Raw genomic sequence first — 24082 nt, forward strand, 5'->3', positions numbered from 1 at the left:
TGTAACTTCCGTGTCACGACCCCCTCTAACTTCCGTGTCACGACCCCTCTAACTTCCGTGTCACGACCCCCTCTAACTTCCATGACACGACCCCTCTAACTTCCGTGTCACGACCCCCTCTAACTTCCGTGTCACGACCCCTCTAACTTCCGTGTCACGACCTCCCATTCTGACTTCAGTTAAGACTTGTGTTAACATCTGGTGTAACGCGGGAGTCTCCCGTTTAGAAGACGGGAACAGAGAGAGCGAGCAGGTTCCTGCCCCCCGAGAGCTGCTTCACGGACAGAGTGACGGAGGAGCAGACTGTGCCCTCCTCGGCGCCAACTGTGTAACTGTCTGCTGGGGTCGGCCACACCTGAGGTAACTCTACAGTATGCATACTGGCCCTTTACCATACACACCCACGCAAGAGCGCGCGCGCGCGCACACACACACACACACACACACACACACACACACACACACACACACACACACACACACACACACACACACACACAGATCTGGAGGTTGATATCCACCGTATAAGAACAATATGAAGAGAGAGAAAGTGTGTGTGTGTGTGTGTGTGTGTGTGTGTGTGTGTGTGTGTGTGTGTGTGTGTGTGTGTGTGTGTGTGTGTGTGTGTGTGTATACTCACTTATTTGTCCAGCAGGATCGAACATTCACTCTTGCACCCCGTCTTTCTAGCCGCCGGTAGTTTAAAGCAATGATATTCTTTTGATATGGGCTTCTGTCCTCAGAAGCCCACATCAAAAGGATATCATCAGCGGCATATGTTAGATTGGCCAACATAAGAACTGCCTTTAGAAACTTTTGCAAGGAATCGTTCAGGACCCTGTATATCACTTATGTAAGACCAATCCTGGAGTATGCAGCTTCAGCCTGGAGTCCATACCTAGCTAAACACAAGTCAAAGTTAGAGAAGATTCAGAGTTATGCCACCAGGCTAGTCCCGGAACTGAGAGGTATGAGCTACGAAGAAAGACTAAGGGAGCTGAACCTCACGTCTCTGGAAAACAGAAGAGAAAGGGGAAACATGATAACCACCTACAAAATTTTCAGGGGAATTGACAAGGGTTATCTTGAGATTATCTTGAGATGATTTCGGGGCTTAGCGTCCCCGCGACCCGGTCCTCTACCAGGCCTCCTTTTTATTACCCCCCCCCCCCCCCAGGAAGCAGCCCGTAGCAGCTGTCTAACTCCCAGGTACCTGTTTACTGCTAGGTAACAGGAGCATCAGGGTGAAAGAAACATTTTGCCCATTTGTCTCCGCTTCCACCGGGGATTGAACCCGGAACCTCAGGACCTACGAACCCGAATCGCTATCCACCCAGCCGTCAGGCGCCCTGACAAAGGCGCCTGGGTGGACAAAGACAAACTCTTTAGCACGGGTGGAACACGAACAAGGGCACACAGGTGGAAACTTAGTACCCAGATGAGCCATAGAGACAGAAAGATTTTTTTCAGTGTCAGAGTAGTTAACAGATAGAATGCATTAGGCAGTGATGTGGTGGAGGCTGACTCCATACACAGTTTCAAATGAAGATTTGATAGAGCCCAGTAGGCTTAAGAATCTATACACAGTTGAGAGGTGGGACCAAAGAACCAGAGCTCAACCCCCACAAGTACAACTAAGTGACAACTAGGTGAGTACACGCAAAAAGATGGGTAGACTGAATATTTCTGGACTGCCAGGAAGCCTTTGACATAGTACCCCATAGGAAACTAGTGCATAAGTTGGAAATATGAAGATAAGTTTAGTGCATAAGTGCCATGTTGGAGACTAGTGCATAAGTTCCCTTTTACTCCTGTCTGCGATGTAGGTAGGAGTAAGCCAGACACAGGGTATCGAATGGGAGATGAAGTCCTCCATGAAACGGACAGAGAGAATGATCTAACAGTTGATATGACCCCAAATCTGTCTTCTGATGCCCATATCAAAAGGATATCATCAGCGGCGTATGGGAGGCTGGCTAACATCTGAACTGCCTTTAAGAACTTTTGTAAAGAACCATTTAGAACCTTATATCGCACATACGTCAGACCAATTATCGCGTACGCGACTCCAGCATCGTGTTCATATCTTGTCAAGCATAAGATGAAGCTGGAGAAGGGTCAAAGGTAAGCCACTAGACTAGTTCCAGAACTAAGAAGCATGAGTTACGAGAAAAGGCTGCGTGAATTGCACATTACGTCGCTGGAAGACTTAAGAATTAAGGGAGACATGAATACCACATAAAAAATTCTCAGAGGAATTGACAGGGTGGACAAAGACAAACTATTTAACATGGGTGGTAAGCGAACAAGGGAGCACAGGCGGAAACTGAGCACTCACATGAGCCACAGAGACACTAGAAAGAACTTTTTTAGTGTCAGAGTAATTAATAATTGGAATGCATTAGGCAGTGATGTGGTGGAGGCTGACTCCATACACAGTTTCATGTATAGATATGATAGAGCCCAGTAGGCTCATGAATCTGTACATCAATTGATTGACGGTTAAGAGGCGGGACTAAAGAGCCAAAGCTCAACCCCCGCAAGCACAATTAGTTGAGGTGAACACACACACACACACACACACACACACACACACACACACACACACACACATATATACTAACGAGCACAAACACTTTCCTGGAATACGCTAGTGTGTAGCGACACAAATTTCAGAAAGCGATTATTTTGACATAAAATAAGCATCGCCCACCACTGAATGGTATTTTGTGTGGCGCCAGCTTCCCTCATTGTTTACTGGCTCGGTCTACCGTGTTAGCCAGGCCAGGTTAAGCTCGTTAAAGTTGCAGCGAACCAGGTCACAACAACTCATGACAATATTTCGCTGTAGTGATGGACGATAATTTTGAAATAAACAATTACAACAGCTGCCCGTAACATAACTTCGGCGACGGTTGTTCGAAAATAACTATCTGAAACACAGCGTTTAGCGACGAGTGCTGCTGGTTTGGGCTAACCAATCAGAACATCGAGTTTTATTAACGGTGCCTCTGAATGACGCAATAACCTCTGCCACAGAGTTATGCTATAGGTTATCCTCACCAAAAAAGGAACTATTTACAACGCGACCACAAACGTCAGCCCCGTGCCCCGGGCAGCAGTCATCCCGCCACGTGGAAAGACTATAATGGCTAAAAGTTCGAGTTGACTCTGCCATTTAGTGTCCATCTACTTTGACTGGTCGGTAAAACGGCGGTGTTCTTTCTTGCCGGGTCCGTGTTCGATCCCTCGATGATCCAAGTGGTTGAACAGTGTTCCTTCAACTCCATCCCTGTATCCCAGTTCCTATCCTGTCCACTGTCCAATGAATATGAATGTATATCCATTGTAAAGTTCGGCGACCAAAACTGAACTGCATAATCTAAATGGGGCCTAACCAGACCAAGATATTGCTGAAGGTGCCAGGTGCAAGGTGCCTTATTACTAATACTTCAATTAATAAATCCCAGTGTCCTATTTGTCTTATTACGAACATTTATGCATTGATTTTTTGTTTTAAATTCTTACTAATCATAACTCCCAGATCCCTTCCACAATTTGACTTCTCAATCTCAACACCATCTAGCTCGTATATTGTAACTCTATCATCATTACCTAGCCTCAGAACCTTACATTTGTCAACATTAAACTGCATCTGCCAATCTTCTGACCAGTTCAAAACCTTATTTAGATCGTTTTGAAGTGATAGTGTTTTTTTTCGTGTTTATTACCTCCCAATTTTTGTATCATCGACAAATTTGCAAATATTTCTGGCCGAACCTGAATATAGTTCATTTAAATGTATTATGAATAACAGAGGTCCCAGACCTGAGCCCTGAGGCACTCCACTTACAACATTTTCCCACTCTCATTTAACCCCATAAATAGTAACTCCTTGTTTCCTTTGGTATAGCCATGCCCTAATCCAACTTAATATAGCACCCAAATACCGTGAGCCTCTATCTTTTTAAACAGTCTTTCATGTGGCACTGTATCAAAAGCTTTGCTAAAGTCAAGGTACACAACATCACCAACCTTACCACAATCAACTGCCTCCACTATACTGGAATAAAATGATAGCAAGTTTGTTAAACATGAACAGCCATTTGTAAAACCATGTTGTGAATAATTTATTAATTTTTGTTATTCAAGATGAAGACGAATGGTATTTGCAATTATCGATTCAAGCAACTTTCCCACAATAGACGTTAAACTAATTGGCCGATAGTTTGACGCAAGTGATCTATCTCCTTTCTTGAAAATTACTGCCACATTAGCAACCTTCCACGACTCTGGCACTCTGCCTGACTCTAATGATTTATTAAATATGGTAGACAGTGGCTCGCAAAGCTCCTTTTTGCATTCCTTAAGCACCCTGGCAAACACTTCATCCGGCCCTGGGGATTTGTTTGGCTTGAGTTTTACTATTTGTTTAAGAACATCTTCCCTGGTAACTGCTAAACTAGCCAACCTGTCCTCGTCCCCACCCACATAGACTTGTTCGGTTGAAGGCATATTGTTAAGTTCCTCTTTAGTAAATACAGAGATAAAATATTTATTAAAAATACTACACCTCTTCGTCAGCATCAGTTATCTGACATCACTCAATTTTTAATGGACCTATCCTTCCTCCAGTCTTTGTTCAATATAACTGAAAAAAACCCTTTAGGATTTCTCTTTGCTTGCCCTGCTATACAAACTTCATAGATCCTTTTTTGCCCTCCTTATCTCCTTTTTAACATTTCTAACCAGTTGGACGAATTCTTGTTCTAAACTGACTTCCCCATTCCTAATCCTTTTTGTTCCAAGCTATCTTTCTACCTATAAGGTTCTTCAGATCCCTTGATATCCATTTCGGGTCATTATTATTCGATCTATTTAATTTGTATGGTATACTACGTTCCTGTGCTTTGCTTAGAATATTTTTAAATAAGTTATATTTTGAATCCACATTGAAATCCCTTTTTACATCACCCTTCACTAGGCTCACGTCTCGCTCCAAGACCGGCCCATACCCAGGACTTTCCAATCTATTTGACCCACAAAATTTCTTAGGCCATTAAAATCAGCTTTTCGAATATCTGGCACTTTAACAAAATTTTCTCCTACAAATCGGTTCCATTCTATACCAAATCTGATTTCTTTGTGATCACTGTTCCCTAGCTCACTCCCTATTTCGATGTCATTAATTTGTGTTTCCCTGTTAGTTAACACCAAGTCTAAAATATTATTTTCCCGCGTTGGTTCCTTAATGTGTTACTTAAGAAAGCAATCGTTAATTAATTCTAGAAAATCTTCTGCTTCACTATTCCCTGTTCTGTTAATTTAGTTTACTCCACTAAAATTAAAGTCACCCATGACACAAATACTGTTAGACCAAGATGCTCTAGATAGTTTATCCCATAGATGCTCTGCTTCCATTCTAAGTTTGGTGGCCTGTATATAACTCCTATTACAAGATTATTAGTTTTTTCGTTTATTTCTACCCAAATAGTTTCTGTGTGTGGCTTAGTTTTGATTCCCTCTTCGAGACTACATTTCAAATTGTCCCTAACATATATGGCTACTCCCCCTCCTCGTCTAATATATCTATCTGTGTGAAATAGTTTAAATCCGTTTATTTGATATTCAGCTAATAGTTCCCTTTTTTCTACAGTTATCCACGTTTCGGTAAGTGCAATAATATCTATTTTTTCTGTGCAGACAAGAGCATTTAAATCGTTTATTTTGTTTCTTAGACTTCTACTGTTAGTGTAATATACCCTAAGTGTATTATTATTTTGAGGCCCTTCTCTTTCCGTGATATTTTTGCCAATTTGTTTCCCCCACAAACACATACTTTTATTGCCTCCTTTCTCCATATCAATTCCCGTACCACAATCTACTAACAGCTTAAACCCAAACAAACCCCCCCAACCGCAAGTTCCAATGAATTGGTAACAGCAACAACCCCAGCCCTAGATAGATGCACCCCATCCCGAGCATACATGTCATTTCTTCCATAGGAGTGTTCCCAGAATTAGAATAGACCCAATAAGGAGTAGCGAAGGAGTTAGAGATTAGAGAAGGAGTAGAATGATAAACATGGAGTTGAGGCCACACCATTAAAGAAAGTGTAGAGAGGAGGGAATTATCAGGGGAAAAGCGACAAGCCATTACGAATAAATAGCATTGGGAAGGGATTTGGATTTGTGATGGGACGGGGGGAAGGAATGGTGTCCAACCGCTTAGACGGTCGGGGATTGAACACCGACCTACATGAAGCGAGACCGTTGCTCAACCGTCCAACCCAAGCTGTTGGGCAAGAGAAGGTTGAATGATAAAGAGGGAGCTGAGGTGACACAAGACGAAGAGACAAGAACAAGGAAGCGAAGGATCTCGTAGCAAAACACACTTAACTTCAGCCGGCAGTCACAAGCGCCCGAGGGTAGCACAAGCGCCCGAGGGCAGTCACAAGCGCCCGAGGGTAGCACAAGCGCCCGAGGGTAGCACAAGCGCCCGAGGGTAGCACAAGCAGATCAACAACCCGTCCTCGACTCAAGTCCATTACATCCAGCGGTCGACCCCACAGACGCATTCATATATTTTAACATGCTGTTCATTCAAAACGGGAATTTTCTCAAGTATAAATTAATATTATAGTATATTAGCATATTGTGTATATATAGGCATAGGTTAGGTTAGGTGTTTAGGTTCTGTTGGTGATTATTTGTATTTGTAGTACGTGGGTGAAGCATTTACAGCGTTGTGGTTCGAACAAAATTCGTCAGTGAAGCACTTGTTCTGGATATGTTCGAACGTCAGCAGTTGTGAGTTGTGTGTAAACCGCTTTTCATTCATAAACAGGGGGCTTGGCGGGTGCATGGAATCACTTTTGGATCTTTGTTTGGAGGACGGGCTGCAGATTAAATACGTCTTGGCATAACATTCAGTCCGAACAGTGGTTAGTTGACACTGGTGGTTCAACCGCTGTGTTCGGACACACTGATCGGACACACTGTTCCTCTAACAGGCGGGGATGTCCCCCTCTCCCCGGAATGCTCTTGCGTCCTCCCGTCCCCCCAAAGGTTTCCCAACGTTAAGAAACTGTCTTAATAAAGTGCCCTTATCCTAACCTACCAGAGGACTCAAAACAGAAAACGATATAGTTCATTTAAATGTATTATGAATAACAGAGGTGCCAGACCTGAGCCCTGAGGCACTCCACTTACCGTGGAGAATACTGTGGCGAAGTATTTATCAGTTTCGCGAGCCGCTAAAATGTCTAATAAGACGATTTTTGGTGTTATAGGAGGACAGGTTGGGTGCCTCCTCCTGCACACGACACTCTTATACAAAATTGTGAATAAATAAATGTAAAACTGAGAAGAGACGAGAAAGAAAGAAGAGAAGGATCTTGAGGTTATCTTGAGATGATTTCGGGGCTTTTTAGTGTCCCCGCGGCCCGGTCCTCGCCCAGGCCTCCACCCCCAGGAAGCAGCCCGTGACAGCTGACTAACATTCAGGTACCTATTTTACTGCTAGGTAACAGGGGCATAGTGTGAAAGAAACTCTGCCCATTGTTTCTCGCCGGCGCCTGGGATCGAACCCAGGACCACAGGATCACAAGCCTAGCGTGCTATCCGCTCGGCCGACCGGCTCCCTTAGGATAACCATACCTAAACGATAGATTGCAAGAGTTTTTTATTAGCAAAATCAAGTAGACAATAGTAGATAAGAGAAAATAAGAATAGATAAGAACAAATAAGAATAGATAAGAGCAGAGTAGATAAGATATGTAAGAGCTGATACAAGTAAATTCGAGAATATATGAGTAGACAGAAGTAGATCCATGCATAGACCTGTATATACCTCCTGTCGTGCCAACAGGGGGCTAAACAGTCATCAAACTGACCCAGTCCTAATGACAGGCGATGGTCCCTTAGCACTGTCTTCCTCTACAAAAGAGAATAAGGGCCAAAACCACGGGAGAACATCCGATATTCTCGATCATAATGACTGCCAATTGACGAGTGAAGAGGATGAAACAGTAGCGTGAGAGGGGCTCGCGTGAGGGCGGGAAGAGCCGTAGAGGTCACTCACACATGCGTCTTCACTGCCAAAAGCGCACTTATGTCTTTGGTGGACCAAGTCACTTATTAGCGGCGGTGTTTCAACACCTCAGCATGAAAATTCTCAGTGTAAACTGAGTGTTGTTTAGTCATGTAGGCTACTGCGGCACGGAGATGGTAGCGGGGTTGTGGCCACCAGCGGGGCTGTGGCCACCAGCGGGACTGTGGCCACCAGCGGGACTGTGGCCACCAGCGGGGCTGTGGCCACCTGCGGGACTGTGGCCACCAGCGGGGCTGTGGCCACCTGCGGGGCTGTGGCCACCTGCGGGGCTGTGGCCACCAGCGGGGCTGTGGCCACCAGCGGGACTGTGGCCACCAGCGGGACTGTGGCCACCAGCGGGACTGTGGCCACCAGCGGGGCTGTGGCCACCTGCGGGACTGTGGCCACCAGCAAGACTGTGGCCACCAGCGGGGCTGTGGCCACCAGCGGGGCTGTGGCCACCAGCGGGGCTGTGGCCACCAGCGGGGCTGTGGCCACCAGCGGGACTGTGGCCACCAGCGGGGCTGTGGCCACCAGCGGGACTGTGGCCACCAGCGGGGCTGTGGCCACCAGCGGGACTGTGGCCACCAGCGGGACTGTGGCCACCAGCGGGACTGTGGCCACCAGCGGGACTGTGGCCACCAGCGGGGCTGTGGCCACCAGCGGGGCTGTGGCCACCAGCGGGACTGTGGCCACCAGCGGGACTGTGGCCACCAGCGGGACTGTGGCCACCAGCGGGACTGTGGCCACCAGCGGGGCTGTGGCCACCAGCGGGACTGTGGCCACCAGCGGGACTGTGGCCACCAGCGGGACTGTGGCCACCAGCGGGACTGTGGCCACCAGCGGGGCTGTGGCCACCAGCGGGACTGTGGCCACCAGCGGGACTGTGGCCACCAGCGGGGCTGTGGCCACCAGCGGGGCTGTGGCCACCTGCGGGACTGTGGCCACCTGCGGGACTGTGGCCACCTGCGGGACTGTGGCCACCTGCGGGACTGTGGCCACCTGCGGGACTGTGGCCACCAGCGGGGCTGTGGCCACCAGCGGGGCTGTGGCCACCAGCGGGGCTGTGGCCACCAGCAGGACTGTGGCCACCTGCGGGACTGTGGCCACCAGCGGGGCTGTGGCCACCAGCGGGGCTGTGGCCACCAGCAGGTCTGTGACCACCTGCGGGACTGTGGCCACCAGCGGGACTGTGGCCACCAGCGGGACTGTGGCCACCTGCGGGACTGTGGCTACCAGCGGGGCTGTGGCCACCAGCGGGGCTGTGGCCACCAGCGGGACTGTGGCCACCTGCGGGACTGTGGCCACCAGCGGGGCTGTGGCCACCAGCGGGGCTGTGGCCACCAGCAGGACTGTGGCCACCTGCGGGACTGTGGCCACCAGCAGGACTGAGGCCACCAGCAGGACTGTGGCCACCTGCGGGACTGTGGCCACCAGCGGGACTGTGGCCACCAGCGGGGCTGTGGCCACCAGCAAGACTGTGACCACCAGCGGGGCTGTGGCCACCAGCGGGACTGTGGCCACCAGCGGGGCTGTGGCCACCAGCGGGACTGTGGCCACCAGCGGGACTGTGGCCACCAGCGGGACTGTGGCCACCAGCGGGGCTGTGGCCACCAGCGGGACTGTGGCCACCAGCGGGACTGTGGCCACCAGCGGGACTGTGGCCACCAGCGGGACTGTGGCCACCAGCGGGGCTGTGGCCACCAGCGGGGCTGTGGCCACCTGCGGGACTGTGGCCACCTGCGGGACTGTGGCCACCTGCGGGACTGTGGCCACCTGCGGGACTGTGGCCACCTGCGGAACTGTGGCCACCAGCGGGGCTGTGGCCACCAGCGGGGCTGTGGCCACCAGCAGGACTGTGGCCACCTGCGGGACTGTGGCCACCAGCGGGGCTGTGGCCACCAGCGGGGCTGTGGCCACCAGCAGGACTGTGGCCACCTGCGGGACTGTGGCCACCAGCGGGACTGTGGCCACCAGCGGGACTGTGGCCACCTGCGGGACTGTGGCCACCAGCGGGGCTGTGGCCACCAGCGGGACTGTGGCCACCTGCGGGACTGTGGCCACCAGCGGGGCTGTGGCCACCAGCGGGGCTGTGGCCACCAGCAGGACTGTGGCCACCTGCGGGACTGTGGCCACCAGCAGGACTGAGGCCACCAGCAGGACTGTGGCCACCTGCGGGACTGTGACCACCAGCGGGACTGTGGCCACCAGCGGGGCTGTGGCCACCAGCAAGACTGTGACCACCAGCGGGGCTGTGGCCACCAGCGGGACTGTGGCCACCAGCGGGACTGTGGCCACCAGCGGGACTGTGGCCACCAGTGGGGCTGTGGCCACCAGCGGGACTGTGGCCACCAGCGGGACTGTGGCCACCAGCGGGGCTGTGGCCACCAGCGGGGCTGTGGCCACCTGCGGGACTGTGGCCACCTGCGGGACTGTGGCCACCTGCGGGACTGTGGCCACCTGCGGGACTGTGGCCACCTGCGGGACTGTGGCCACCAGCGGGGCTGTGGCCACCAGCGGGGCTGAGGCCACCAGCAGGACTGTGGCCACCAGCGGGGCTGTGGCCACCAGCGGGGCTGTGGCCACCAGCAGGACTGTGGCCACCTGCGGGACTGTGGCCACCAGCGGGACTGTGGCCACCAGCGGGACTGTGGCCACCTGCGGGACTGTGGCCACCAGCGGGGCTGTGGCCACCAGCGGGTCTGTGGCCACCAGCGGGGCTGTGGCCACCAGCGGGACTGTGGCCACCTGCGGGACTGTGGCCACCAGCGGGGCTGTGGCCACCAGCGGGGCTGTGGCCACCAGCAGGACTGTGGCCATCTGCGGGACTGTGGCCACCAGCAGGACTGAGGCCACCAGCAGGACTGTGGCCACCTGCGGGACTGTGGCCACCAGCAGGACTGTGGCCACCAGCGGGGCTGTGGCCACCTGCGGGACTGTGGCCACCAGCGGGGCTGTGGCCACCTGCGGGACTGTGGCCACCAGCGGGACTGTGGCCACCAGCGGGACTGTGGCCACCTGCGGGACTGTGGCCACCAGCGGGACTGTGGCCTCCAGCGGGGCTGTGGCCACCTGCGGGACTGTGGCCACCAGCGGGGCTGTGGCCACCAGCTGGACTGTGGCCACCAGCGGGACTGTGGCCACCTGCGGGACTGTGGCCACCTGCGGGACTGTGGCCACCAGCGGGACTGTGGCCACCAGCGGGACTGTGGCCACCTGCGGGACTGTGGCCACCAGCGGGGCTGTGGCCACCAGCGGGGCTGTGGCCACCAGCGGGGCTGTGGCCACCAGCGGGGCTGTGGCCACCAGCCGGGCTGTGGCCACCAGCGGGGCTGTGGCCACCAGCGGGGCTGTGACCACCTGCGGGACTGTGGCCACCAGCGGGGCTGTGGCCACCAGCGGGGCTGTGGCCACCTGCGGGACTGTGGCCACCAGCGGGGCTGTGGCCACCTGCGGGACTGTGGCCACCAGCGGGACTGTGGCCACCAGCGGGACTGTGGCCACCAGCGGGGCTGTGGCCACCAGCGGGGCTGTGGCCACCAGCGGGACTGTGGCCACCTGCGGGACTGTGGCCACCAGCGGGGCTGTGGCCACCAGCGGGACTGTGGCCACCAGCGGGACTGTGGCCACCAGCCGGGCTGTGGCCACCAGCCGGGCTGTGGCCACCAGCGGGGCTGTGGCCACCAGCGGGGCTGTGGCCACCTGCGGGACTGTGGCCACCAGCGGGGCTGTGGCCACCAGCGGGGCTGTGGCCACCTGCGGGACTGTGGCCACCAGCGGGGCTGTGGCCACCTGCGGGACTGTGGCCACCAGCGGGACTGTGGCCACCAGCGGGACTGTGGCCACCAGCGGGGCTGTGGCCACCAGCGGGGCTGTGGCCACCAGCGGGACTGTGGCCACCTGCGGGACTGTGGCCACCAGCCGGGCTGTGGCCACCAGCTTGACTGTGGCCACCTGCGGGACTGTGGCCACCTGCGGGACTGTGGCCACCTGCGGGACTGTGGCCACCAGCGGGGCTGTGGCCACCAGCGGGACTGTGGCCACCTGCGGGACTGTGGCCACCAGCGGGGCTGTGGCCACCAGCGGGGCTGTGGCCACCAGCGGGGCTGTGGCCACCAGCAGGACTGTGGCCACCTGTGGGACTGTGGCCACCTGCGGGACTGTGGCCACCAGCGGGGCTGTGGCCACCAGCGGGGCTGTGGCCACCAGCGGGACTGTGGCCACCAGCAGGACTGTGGCCACCAGCGGGGCTGTGGCCACCAGCGGGGCTGTGGCCACCAGCGGGACTGTGGCCCCCAGCGGGGCTGTGGCCACCAGCGGGGCTGTGGCCACCTGCGGGACTGTGGCCACCTGCGGGACTGTGGCCACCAGCGGGGCTGTGGCCACCAGCGGGGCTGTGGCCACCTGCGGGACTGTGGCCACCAGCGGGACTGTGGCCACCAGCGGGACTGTGGCCACCAGCGGGACTGTGGCCACCAGCGGGGCTGTGGCCACCAGCGGGACTGTGGCCACCAGCGGGACTGTGGCCACCAGCAGGACTGTGGCCACCAGCAGGACTGTGGCCACCAGCAGGACTGTGGCCACCAGCAGGACTGTGGCCACCAGCAGGACTGTGGCCACCAGCGGGGCTGTGGCCACCAGCAGGACTGAGGCCACCAGCAGGACTGTGGCCACCAGCAGGACTGTGGCCACCAGCGGGGCTGTGGCCACCAGCGGGGCTGTGGCCACCAGCAGGACTGTGGCCACCAGCGGGGCTGTGGCCACCAGCGGGACTGAGGCCACCAGCAGGACTGAGGCCACCAGCAGGACTGTGGCCACCAGCGGGGCTGTGGCCACCAGCGGGACTGTGGCCACCAGCGGGACTGTGGCCACCAGCGGGACTGTGGCCACCAGCGGGGCTGTGGCCACCAGCGGGACTGTGGCCACCAGCAGGACTGTGGCCACCAGCAGGACTGTGGCCACCAGCAGGACTGTGGCCACCTGCGGGACTGTGGCCACCAGCAGGACTGTGGCCACCAGCGGGGCTGTGGCCACCTGCGGGACTGTGGCCACCAGCGGGGCTGTGGCCACCTGCGGGACTGTGGCCACCAGCGGGACTGTGGCCACCAGCGGGGCTGTGGCCACCAGCGGGGCTGTGGCCACCAGCGGGGCTGTGGCCACCAGCGGGACTGTGGCCACCTGCGGGGCTGTGGCCACCAGCGGGACTGTGGCCACCTGCGGGGCTGTGGCCACCAGCGGGACTGTGGCCACCAGCGGGGCTGTGGCCACCAGCTGGACTGTGGCCACTAGCGGGGCTGTGGCCACCAGCGGGACTGTGGCCACCAGCGGGACTGTGGCCACCAGCGGGGCTGTGGCCACCAGCGGGGCTGTGGCCACCAGCGGGGCTGTGGCCACCAGCGGGGCTGTGGCCACCAGCGGGGCTGTGGCCACCAGCGGGACTGTGGCCACCTGCGGGGCTGTGGCCACCAGCGGGACTGTGGCCACCTGCGGGGCTGTGGCCACCAGCGGGACTGTGGCCACCAGCGGGGCTGTGGCCACCAGCTGGACTGTGGCCACTAGCGGGGCTGTGGCCACTAGCGGGACTGTGGCCACCAGCGGGACTGTGGCCACCAGCGGGGCTGTGGCCACCAGCGGGGCTGTGGCCACCAGCGGGGCTGTGGCCACCAGCAGGACTGTGGCCACCAGCGGGGCTGTGGCCACCAGCGGGGCTGTAGGAGCTCATCCTGTGAGCGGTATCTGTGTATCAAGAGGCAGAACTCTTAAGAACTACACCTAACCTGGATACCAATAACCATAATGATAGCTAGTTGCGAGCTTCTTGAATTACAATATCTACGTATTAACAATATATTATTATTCATTGCATCTTTTATTAATACCTAAAATAATGTAATATATTAGAGAGCAGGATAAGAGAAGAGCGGGGCGCTAGTCTACACAACGCTGACATATGTCTCTATCATCTCATTTATCTAAGGGAAATATGGAGCATGTCTACACGCTCTCTCTCTCACCTTGAGCGTGGAGCATGTCTGGACGCTCTCTGATCTTGAGCGTGGAGCGTGTCTGGACGCTCTCTCTCTGACCTTGAGCGCGGAGCATATCTGGACGCTCTCTCCCTGACTTTGAGCGTGGAGCATGTCCGGACGCTCTCTCTCTGACCTTGAGCGCGGAGCATATCTGGACGCTCTCTCCCTGACCTTGAGCGTGGAGCATGTCTGGACGCTCTCTGACCTTGAGCGTGGAGCATATCTGGACGCTCTCTCCCTGACTTTGAGCGTGGAGCATGTCCGGACGCTCTCTCTCTGACCTTGAGCGTGGAGCATGTCTGGACGCTCTCTCTCTGATCTTGAGCGTGGAGCGTGTCTGGACGCTCTCTCCCTGAACTTGAGCGTGGAGCGTGTCTGGACGCTCTCTTCCTGACCTTGAGCGTGGAGCATGTCTGGACGCTCTCTCCCTGACCTTGAGCGTGGAGCATGTCTGGACGCTCTCTCCCTGACCTTGAGCGTGGAGCATGTCTGGACGCTCTCTCCCTGACCTTGAGCGTGGAGCATGTCTGGACGCTCTCTCCCTGACCTTGAGCGTGGAGCGTGTCTGGACGCTCTCTCCCTGACCTTGAGCGTGGAGCGTGTCTGGACGCTCTCTCCCGGACCTTGAGCGTGGAGCGTGTCTGGACGCTCTCTCCCTGACCTTGAGCGTGGAGCGTGTCTGGACGCTCTCTCCCTGAACTTGAGCGTGGAGCGTGTCTGGACGCTCTCTCCCTGACCTTGAGCGTGGAGCGTGTCTGGACGCTCTCTCCCTGAACTTGAGCGTGGAGCGTGTCTGGACGCTCTCTCCCGGACCTTGAGCGTGGAGCGTGTCTGGACGCTCTCTCCCGGACCTTGAGCGTGGAGCGTGTCTGGACGCTCTCTCCCTCACCTTGAGCGTGGAGCGTGTCTGGACGCTCTCTCCCTGAACTTGAGCGTGGAGCGTGTCTGGACGCTCTCTCCCTCACCTTGAGCGTGGAGCGTGTCTGGACGCTCTCTCCCTCACCTTGAGCGTGGAGCGTGTCTGGACGCTCTCTCCCTCACCTTGAGCGTGGAGCGTGTCTGGACGCTCTCTCCCTCACCTTGAGCGTGGAGCGTGTCTGGACGCTCTCTCCCTGAACTTGAGCGTGGAGCGTGTCTGGACGCTCTCTCCCTCACCTTGAGCGTGGAGCGTGTCTGGACGCTCTCTCCCTCACCTTGAGCGTGGAGCGTGTCTGGACGCTCTCTCCCTCACCTTGAGCGTGGAGCATGTCTGGACGCTCTCTTCCTGACCTTGAGCGTGGAGCATGTCTGGACGCTCTCTCCCTCACCTTGAGCGTGGAGCGTGACACGTAAAACACCACACAATAAGCAGGAGCATTTGAGGATCCACGTGACATTCTCGGCCACTCAGAACACGCCAGCTCCAGGCCAGCGATGGACAGCTGCTGCTAACTTTCTCACTAACACTCAGATTGGCCGCTCGACAATTTCACAATCAGACGCTCTTGGCTCAGCTCTCTAGTCGAGGTCTCGTGTCGACCGGCAGTAATGATTCTGTCGACCTGTCGCCACTACAAAACCCGATGACTCTTAATAAAAAAAAAAAAAAAGAGTAGAGTGAATGTTTTTTTTCCTGCGCCCTCGACATTAACCCGATTAATGGATAGGTTCGCAAACACCGCTTGAAGTAGCGGGCGATCACACCGCTAGGCTGCGGGCTGGTGCTATATGTAGCGTCCGAGGTCGTGCTCCTGCTGCTGCTGCTGCTGCTGCTGCTGCTGCTGCTGCTGCTGCTGCTGCTGCTGTTGCTGTTGATCCTGCAGTTATGTTGTTCTTACACGTGCTGCTGAGTGCGCTACCGCTGCTGCCTCACTAACTGGGAAGAGCGGTAAGTGCTGCAATTTAGCAACACTGTCCGGTCAGTATAGACAATTTAGCGCGCACTCTGGTGGCACTTAGTGTGTTGTGGTGGTTGGGGGGGGGGGGTGTCAGCGCTGAGGGCGGCCCTCAGGTGCTCCTCCCGCTCCTGTGCTTTACACACTCATTATCCTCTGATCGATAACTGAGTAAATCAACAACAGGGCCTGGCTGGCAGGTTAGGCTGAAGTGAGCAGCATGCAGCTGGCTGGACCAGCATGCAGCTGGGTGGACCAACATGCAGCTGGCTGGACCAACATGCAGCTGGCTGGACCAGCATGCAGCTGGGTGGACCAACATGCAGCTGGCTGGACCAGCATGCAGCTGGCTGGACCAGCATGCAGCTGGCTGGACCAACATGCAGCTGGCTGGACCAGCATGCAGCTGGCTGGACCAGCATGCAGCTGGGTGGACCAACATGCAGCTGGTTGGACCAACATGCAGCTGGTTGGACCAGCATGCAGCTGGGTGGACCAGCATGCAGCTGGCTGGACCAACATGCAGCTGGTTGGACCAACATGCAGCTGGTTGGACCAGCATGCAGCTGGGTGGACCAGCATGCAGCTGGGTGGACCAACATGCAGCTGGTTGGACCAACATGCAGCTGGTTGGACCAACATGCAGCTGGTTGGACCAACATGCAGCTGGGTGGACCAGCATGCAGCTGGTTGGACCAACATGCAGCTGGGTGGACCAACATGCAGCTGGTTGGACCAACATGCAGCTGGTTGGACCAACATGCAGCTGGTTGGACCAACATGCAGCTGGGTGGACCAGCATGCAGCTGGGTGGACCAACATGCAGCTGGGTGGACCAGCATGCAGCTGGTTGGACCAACATGCAGCTGGTTGGACCAGCATGCAGCTGGGTGGACCAGCGTGCAGCTGGCCTAACCTAACCTAACCTTCCACCGTTAGACCTCCTTTTTTGCTTTTTTTTCAACAATAACATCTCTACATTTTATATATTTAAATTATGCTTTGTATCGGGGGACAGGCCGCCAGTGTATATGTACGTTCAGGCTTATATCGAGGTCTCCCCCCCCCCCCAGGATGCAGCCCCACAACATGGTGACTAGCTCCTGAGTATCTATTTACTGCTAGGGTGAACAGTTGCATTAGGTGGTAGGAAACACGCCCAACCATTTGTGTCCCGCCCGGGACTCGAACCCAGAATTCTGGACTCGAGAGCTTCTGAATTCGAGAACTACCTGGACCCTTGTATGTCTGACTGTCATTGTCTGTCACTGCCACTGTCTGTCACTATCACTGTCTGTCACTGTCACTGTATGTCACTGTCACTGTCACTGTCACTGTCTCACTGTCTTACCCCTATCACCGCACTCATGCTATTTCAACCCTATTCACATTCTACACCGTCACAAATTCCTTTTCCACAACCTCCACCCGTCACACAATTTACCGTCCCACCTCTCCCTCCCCCGTCGTCACCGTCTCCTTCACCTCACTGTCAACCGTCACCCCCCCCCCCCAGCCACCACCCCGGAGCGCGTACTGTATTAGCTGTAATTATCATGTTGTATACTGTAGACCAGGATACTGTAAGCCCTGGAAACACAAACCGAAACTGTCTCTATTTTCAGCTTGTTACAACTTGTAATAAAGTTGTTACATCTTGGCTTAACGTGTTTATGACGTATTAGAACGTTGTTACAACTTGCTATATTGGTTGTTATAACTGGTTAGGTGTTAAAACTTGTTCGAACGTTGTACCAACGTCGTAGTTTCGGTGTGTGTTTGGCGGGAGGTAGTTTGAAGCGCTGGCAGACACCACCACAACACACACACACATAGCGAGCAAGGCAAAGACTCAACCCAAACTGCTGCACAGCCACATCACGAGATAAACACCGGTGAAGGAACAGGTAATGAGAGTGAGGACAGGCACAGACAGATTCACTACACACGACAAGGAAGTGTGCGAGGAACTCGATAAGAAATTCCAGGAGGTCTTCACAGCAGAGCCAGGAGAAGTCCCAGAGATAAGAGAGGGAATATCTAATCAGTCACCACTAGAGGAGTTTGTGATTACCAGTGGGGAAGTATGGAAGCATCTGCTAGAGTTGGAGGTGGCAAAGGCTATAGGCCCGAATGGAATCTCAAAATGGATATTAAAGGAAGGAGCAGAAGCACTGTGCCTGCCACTCTCCATGGTGTACAACAAATCACTGGTAACAGGTGAACTGCCAAAAATGTGGAAAACGGCTAATGTAGTCCATATATTGAAGAAAGGTGATAGAGAGGAGTCACCGACCTACAGGCCAGTGTCCCCCTAACTTGTATGCCATGAAAGATGATGAAGAAAAGTGTGCGAAAAAAGCTAGTGGAACATCTGGAGCAAAATAACTTTTTAGCACAACATCAACAAAGGCTTAAGGATGGTAAATCATGCCACACTGGATCGATTGAATACTAAAACCAGGCAACAAAAATCAGGCAAGAAAGAGAAGGGTGGGCAAGCTGTATAGTTTTGGATTACCAGAAAGTCTTTGACACAGTACCACATAAGAGAGTAGTGCACAAGCTGGAGATGCAGGCAGGAGTGACAGGGAAGGTACTCTAATGGTTAAGAGAGTACCTAAACAACAGAACACAGCGAGTCACTGTGAGAGGTGAGGTCGTGGAGTGGCGAGACGTCACCAGTGGAGTCCCACAGGGATCAGTCCTTGGACCTATACTGTATCTGACATATGTAAATGGTCGCCCAGAAGGAATAGACTCGTACCTCTCATTGTTTGATGATGATGGGAAAAATTATGAGGAGGATTAAGATAGAGGAAGATAGTATGACGTTACAAGATGACCTAGACAAACTGAAGGGATGGTACAACAAATGGCTACTAAAATTCAACCCAAGCAAATGTAAGGTAATGAAAATGTAAGGCGAAGGAAATAGGAAACCAGACACTGGATATCAAATGGGAGATGAAGTCCTGCATGAATCGGAGAGAAAGAAAGATCAAGGAGTTGATATCACACCAAACCTGTCTCCTGAAACCTTCATGAAAAGAAAAACATCAGCGGCATATGCGAGGCTGGCCAACATCAGAACAGCCTTCAGGAACCTGTGTAAGGAATCATTCAGAATCTTGTACACCACATATGTAAGACCAATCCTGGAGTATGCGGCCCCAGCATGGAGCCCGTACCTTGTCACGCACAAGAGGAAACTGGAAAACGTTCAGAGGTATGCCACTAGGCTAGTCCCAGAACTAAGAGGCATGAGTTACGAGGAAAGGCTGCGTGAACTGCACCTCACGTCGCTGGAAGACAAAAGAGCTCGGGGAGATATGATCACCACATACAAAATTCTCAGGAGAATTGACAGGGTGGACAAGGATGGATTATTTAACACGGGTAGTACATGCACAAGGGGACATAGGTGGAAGTTGAGTACCCAAATGAGCCGCAGAGACATTAGAAAAAACTTTTTTCAGTGTCAGAGTAGTTAGTAAATGGAATGCACTAGGAAGTGATGTGGTGGAGGCTGACTCCATACACAGTTTCAAATGTAGATATGATAGAGCCCAGTAGGCTCAGGAACCTGTACATCAGTTGATTGACAGTTGAGAGGCGGGACCAAAGAGCCAGAGTTCAGCCCTCTTCAAGAACATCTAAGTGAGTACACATACACACACAGTTGATTTAACCAGTTGATTCACAGTTGAGAGGCAGGAGCAAAGAGCCAAAGTTCAATTCCCGCCAGCACAACTAGGTGAGTACACACACACACCGAAAGGGAAACTATGAAGAGATATAAAAATTCCTAATAGATAAACCATGGGTGACAGAGCTCAGAGATATGCTTATCATATTATTGTGCAGGCGGCCCAAGATATGATGGACTATATCATGCAGAAGGTTGAGGAGGCAGCCGACAAGTTTGTCCCAGTCCAAAAGGAATAAAACAAAATGCAAATGAGGAACCCCATGGATTAGTCAGAGGAACCCATGGATTAGTCAGAGGAACCCATGGATTAGTCAGAGGAACCCATGGATTAGTCAGAGGAACCCATGGATTAGTCAGAGGAACCCATGGATTAGTCAGAGGAACCCCATGGATTAGTCAGAGGAACCCATGGATTAGTCAGAGGAACCCATGGATTAGTCAGAGGAACCCATGGATTAGTCAGAGGAACCCATGGATTAGTCAGAGGAACCCATGGATTAGTCAGAGGAACCCCATGGATTAGTCAGAGGAACCCATGGATTAGTCAGAGGAACCCATGGATTAGTCAGAGGAACCCCATGGATTAGTCAGCGGAACCCATGGATTAGTCAGAGGAACCCATGGATTAGTCAGAGGAACCCATGGATTAGTCAGAGGAACCCATGGATTAGTCAGAGGAACCCATGGATTAGTCAGAGGAACCCCATGGATTAGTCAGAGGAACCCATGGATTAGTCAGAGGAACCCATGGATTAGTCAGAGGAACCCATGGATTAGTCAGAGGAACCCATGGATTAGTCAGAGGAACCCATGGATTAGTCAGAGGAACCCATGGATTAGTCAGAGGAACCCATGGATTAGTCAGAGGAACCCATGGATTAGTCAGAGGAACCCATGGATTAGTCAGAGGAACCCATGGATTAGTCAGAGGAACCCATGGATTAGTCAGAGGAACCCATGGATTAGTCAGAGGAACCCATGGATTAGTCAGAGGAACCCATGGATTAGTCAGAGGAACCCATGGATTAGTCAGAGGAACCCATGGATTAGTCAGAGGAACCCATGGATTAGTCAGAGGAACCCCATGGATTAGTCAGAGATGTAAACTTGAAAATCAACACAGTACAAGGGCGTGGTGAAAGTATAGAAATAACAGGACACCCAGAGAGCAGAGGAAGATACCAGAGCGCCACGAATGAGCAAGTCAGGGTGAGAAGAGAGGCAGAAAGACAGTACGAAAATGACATAACAAATAAATCAAAGATCCAACCCAAATTGTTGCACAGCCACGCCACAAGGAACACAACAGTGAGGGAACAGTTAATGAAACTGAGGATTGGGGTGAACATGTTCACAAATAACAAGGATGTGTGCAAGGAGGGAGCCGGTCGGCCGAGCGGACAGCACGCGGGACTTGTGATCCTGTGGTTCTGGGTTCGATCCCAGGCGCCGGCGAGAAACAATGGGCAGAGTTTCTTTCACCCTATGCCTCTGTTACCTAGCAGTAAAATAGGTACCTGGGTGTTAGTCAGCTGTCACGGGCTGCTTCCTGGGGGTGGAGGCCTGGTCGAGGACCGGGCCGCGGGGACACTAAAGCCCCGAAATCATCTCAAGATAACCTCAAGAAGGAACTCAATAAGAAATTCCAGGAGGGTTTGATAATAGATCAAGGAGAAGTTCCTACTCTAAGAGAGATAAAATGTCTAACTAAACACCACTGGAGGAGTTTAAGATGATCAGTGGGGAGGTAAGGAAGTATTTGCTTGAGTTGAATGTGACAAAGGCTATAGGCCAGAAAGGAATCTCACCATGGATAGTAAATGAAGCAGCAGAACCATACCACTTTCAACGGAATATAACAAGTAAAAAGTAACAGGAGAAGTTCTAGATCGATCTCTAGTTCCAAAGTTCTAGATCGATCTCTGGTTCCAAAGTTCTAGATCGTTCACCGTTTTCAGTCTGCATCATAGATCAGGAAAAGGAAACGAATAATATGCCCCATTAATAATGCATGTTTAAAAAATAATTATTAAACTCAGTTAATCAATAAAACACAACAGCTAATGAGTGTTTTTTTTATTATTTCTATACAAGAGTTGTTACATTCTTGTACAGGCACCAGCACGCGTAGCGTTTCGGGCAGGTCCTTAGTGCTAATGTTCCCCGGAATACCACCCGCCAAATCGTTTAACAACCAAGTACCCATTTTACTGTTGGGTAAACAGAGGCTACAGTTAAGGGTTGGCGCCCAGTAAATCCTCCCCGGCCAGGATACGAACCCAGGACAAAGCGCTTGCGAAACTCCAGGCGAGTGTCTTACCACTACGCCACGGGGACTACTAACTAAAGTGATTAATGGACAATGAGCGTTCACAACCTGTTTTTTAAGACATTCCCGACACAGTTACACATATTATGATGCTTTCTTATATTCTCATACTTTTTATGATAATATTCTCATATTCTCCAAGAAACATTCATTATTTCCATGTGATTACCTCATATCAGATGTATATACTTCATAGAAATATTCTTAAACATTTAATTTGTCTTAAATTTAAGACAAGTTAGAACTTGTCTTAAAACTACAGACTAATAAAAGACAGTCATGTTTAGAACTTGATAATGTATGTGAGAGAGAGCAAGTCACTGCCACACCTGGCGAAGGACCAATGTTATTTTATTTACGTCAGTGAGAGACAACAGCGGCCTTATATTTCTCACTAATAAAGCTGCAGTAGGTCGGTGTGAGGTATTCCTCCCAACCAACACCTCACAGTGTTAATGACTTCAACAAAATCAGCTTTTAAAATATATATATTTAGTCAGTACTCCAACGACACCATTTTTGATATACTGTTATATATTTAATATCCCTACAAACAACTAATATAAAATGAACAAATCCACAAGGGCCGTGACGAGGAATCGAACCTGCGTCCGGGAGCATCCCAGACACTGCCTTAATCGACTGAGCTACGACAGGGTAAAAGGGTTGAAACCGAAGTTCTACTGAACTTAATGGATCCCGTAAGAACTTACTGGATCCCGTAAGAACTTACTGGATCCCGGTCTGTGCCTCTCCGAGGCACAAACCGGGCTTTTACACAACCCCCCCCCCCCTGCGCCCGAGCTATGTCAATAGGCCGTTCTCGAATCCTCGTCACGGCCCTTGTGGATTTGTTCATTTGATGCATCACGTTAATGTGATCTCTGTGTTTAACTAATATAAAAGACATAAAATAGAAGCAATATAATACCTCCTAATTTGTCAAATTCCCACCTATTTTTTTCCCCCCTGAAACATTTTCTCCAGTAAGACTTCATATTCTTCCTTAGAGGGTCCAAGTGGATCCTCCTTTGAGACATCAGCCGCTGATGCTCATAAACGTTCTGTAAGAGATTCAGACTCGAGTGTATGGCTCCAAGAGGTCACCACCTTCCCTGCAAGCATCGTAGTGACCTCTTAGATGCCCCGGGAACCTTCAATGACCTCCCTTTACCTGCAGGAAAGTTGAGGAACAACAAGGATACCTGAAAATATCATAGTAATTTCTTCGTAGTCGCTGGACTCCCTGTCTGAGAGAGGGAGGGACAGGGAGACAGGGATGACGGGGGTGTCGTGGTACTCACCAGCTCGGACGTGGACGGGGATGGAGAGGATGGTGCCGGCGGCAGAGGTGGCGCGGCAGGAATAGGTGGCGGCGTGGACGGTGGCGGTGTAGGCGTAGGGTGGGAAGGGCAGGAACTGCAGGGAGCCATTAGGGTGCACCACCCTCACGTCAGCCACGTCCGCCACCACCTCCCCGACACTCAGCCACTCAACTCGCTGCAATGGATGAAAACACGGCATTTGTCACTCGTTGATCGATCTTTCTAGCATGTGTCACTCATTGTTCAATCACTCAACCATCTGTCACTCATTGATCAATCACTCAACCATCAGTCATTCATTGATCAATCACTCAACCATTCGTCATTCATTGATCAATCACTCAACCATTCGTCATTCATTGATCAATCACTCAACCATCCGTCACTAATTGATCAATCACTCAACCATCCGTCACTCACTTAATGTAAATCTAAAATACGTCACTCATTGAAACTGCATTTTCATGGATAGTCAGAAAGCTCTTGACACAGTGGCTCTCAAACGACTCTGATGCCAACTCCAACAACCGTGCTGGTGTAAGGGAAGAGTACTAAAGTGGGTGAAGGATTTACGTCAGAAAGAAGGCAGCGAGTCACAGTAAGAGGAGACCATCATAATGGAGAGAGGTAACGAGCGGAGTACCTCAAGGGTCGGTACTGTGGCCCATACTGTTCCTAATATATGTAAACTATCTGACAGAGGAAGTAAGCTCCTTCTTATC

General features: G+C 52.7%; 1 protein-coding gene across 5 annotated transcripts in view; it reads right to left on the bottom strand.

The window, feature by feature from the left end:
- Positions 1 to 24082, bottom strand: part of LOC123753826 (cell adhesion molecule Dscam1) — a 1066948-nt gene that overhangs the window by 439101 nt on the left and 603765 nt on the right. For all 5 annotated transcript variants that reach the window (XM_069329883.1, XM_069329881.1, XM_069329882.1 and 2 more), the window contains exon 4: positions 23340 to 23535. In XM_069329883.1, coding sequence (XP_069185984.1) covers positions 23340 to 23535 — 196 coding nt within the window. The remainder of the gene's footprint in view (positions 1 to 23339; positions 23536 to 24082) is intronic.

Source organism: Procambarus clarkii, chromosome 23 (genome assembly GCF_040958095.1).
Source record: "Procambarus clarkii isolate CNS0578487 chromosome 23, FALCON_Pclarkii_2.0, whole genome shotgun sequence".
NCBI lineage: Eukaryota > Metazoa > Arthropoda > Malacostraca > Decapoda > Cambaridae > Procambarus > Procambarus clarkii.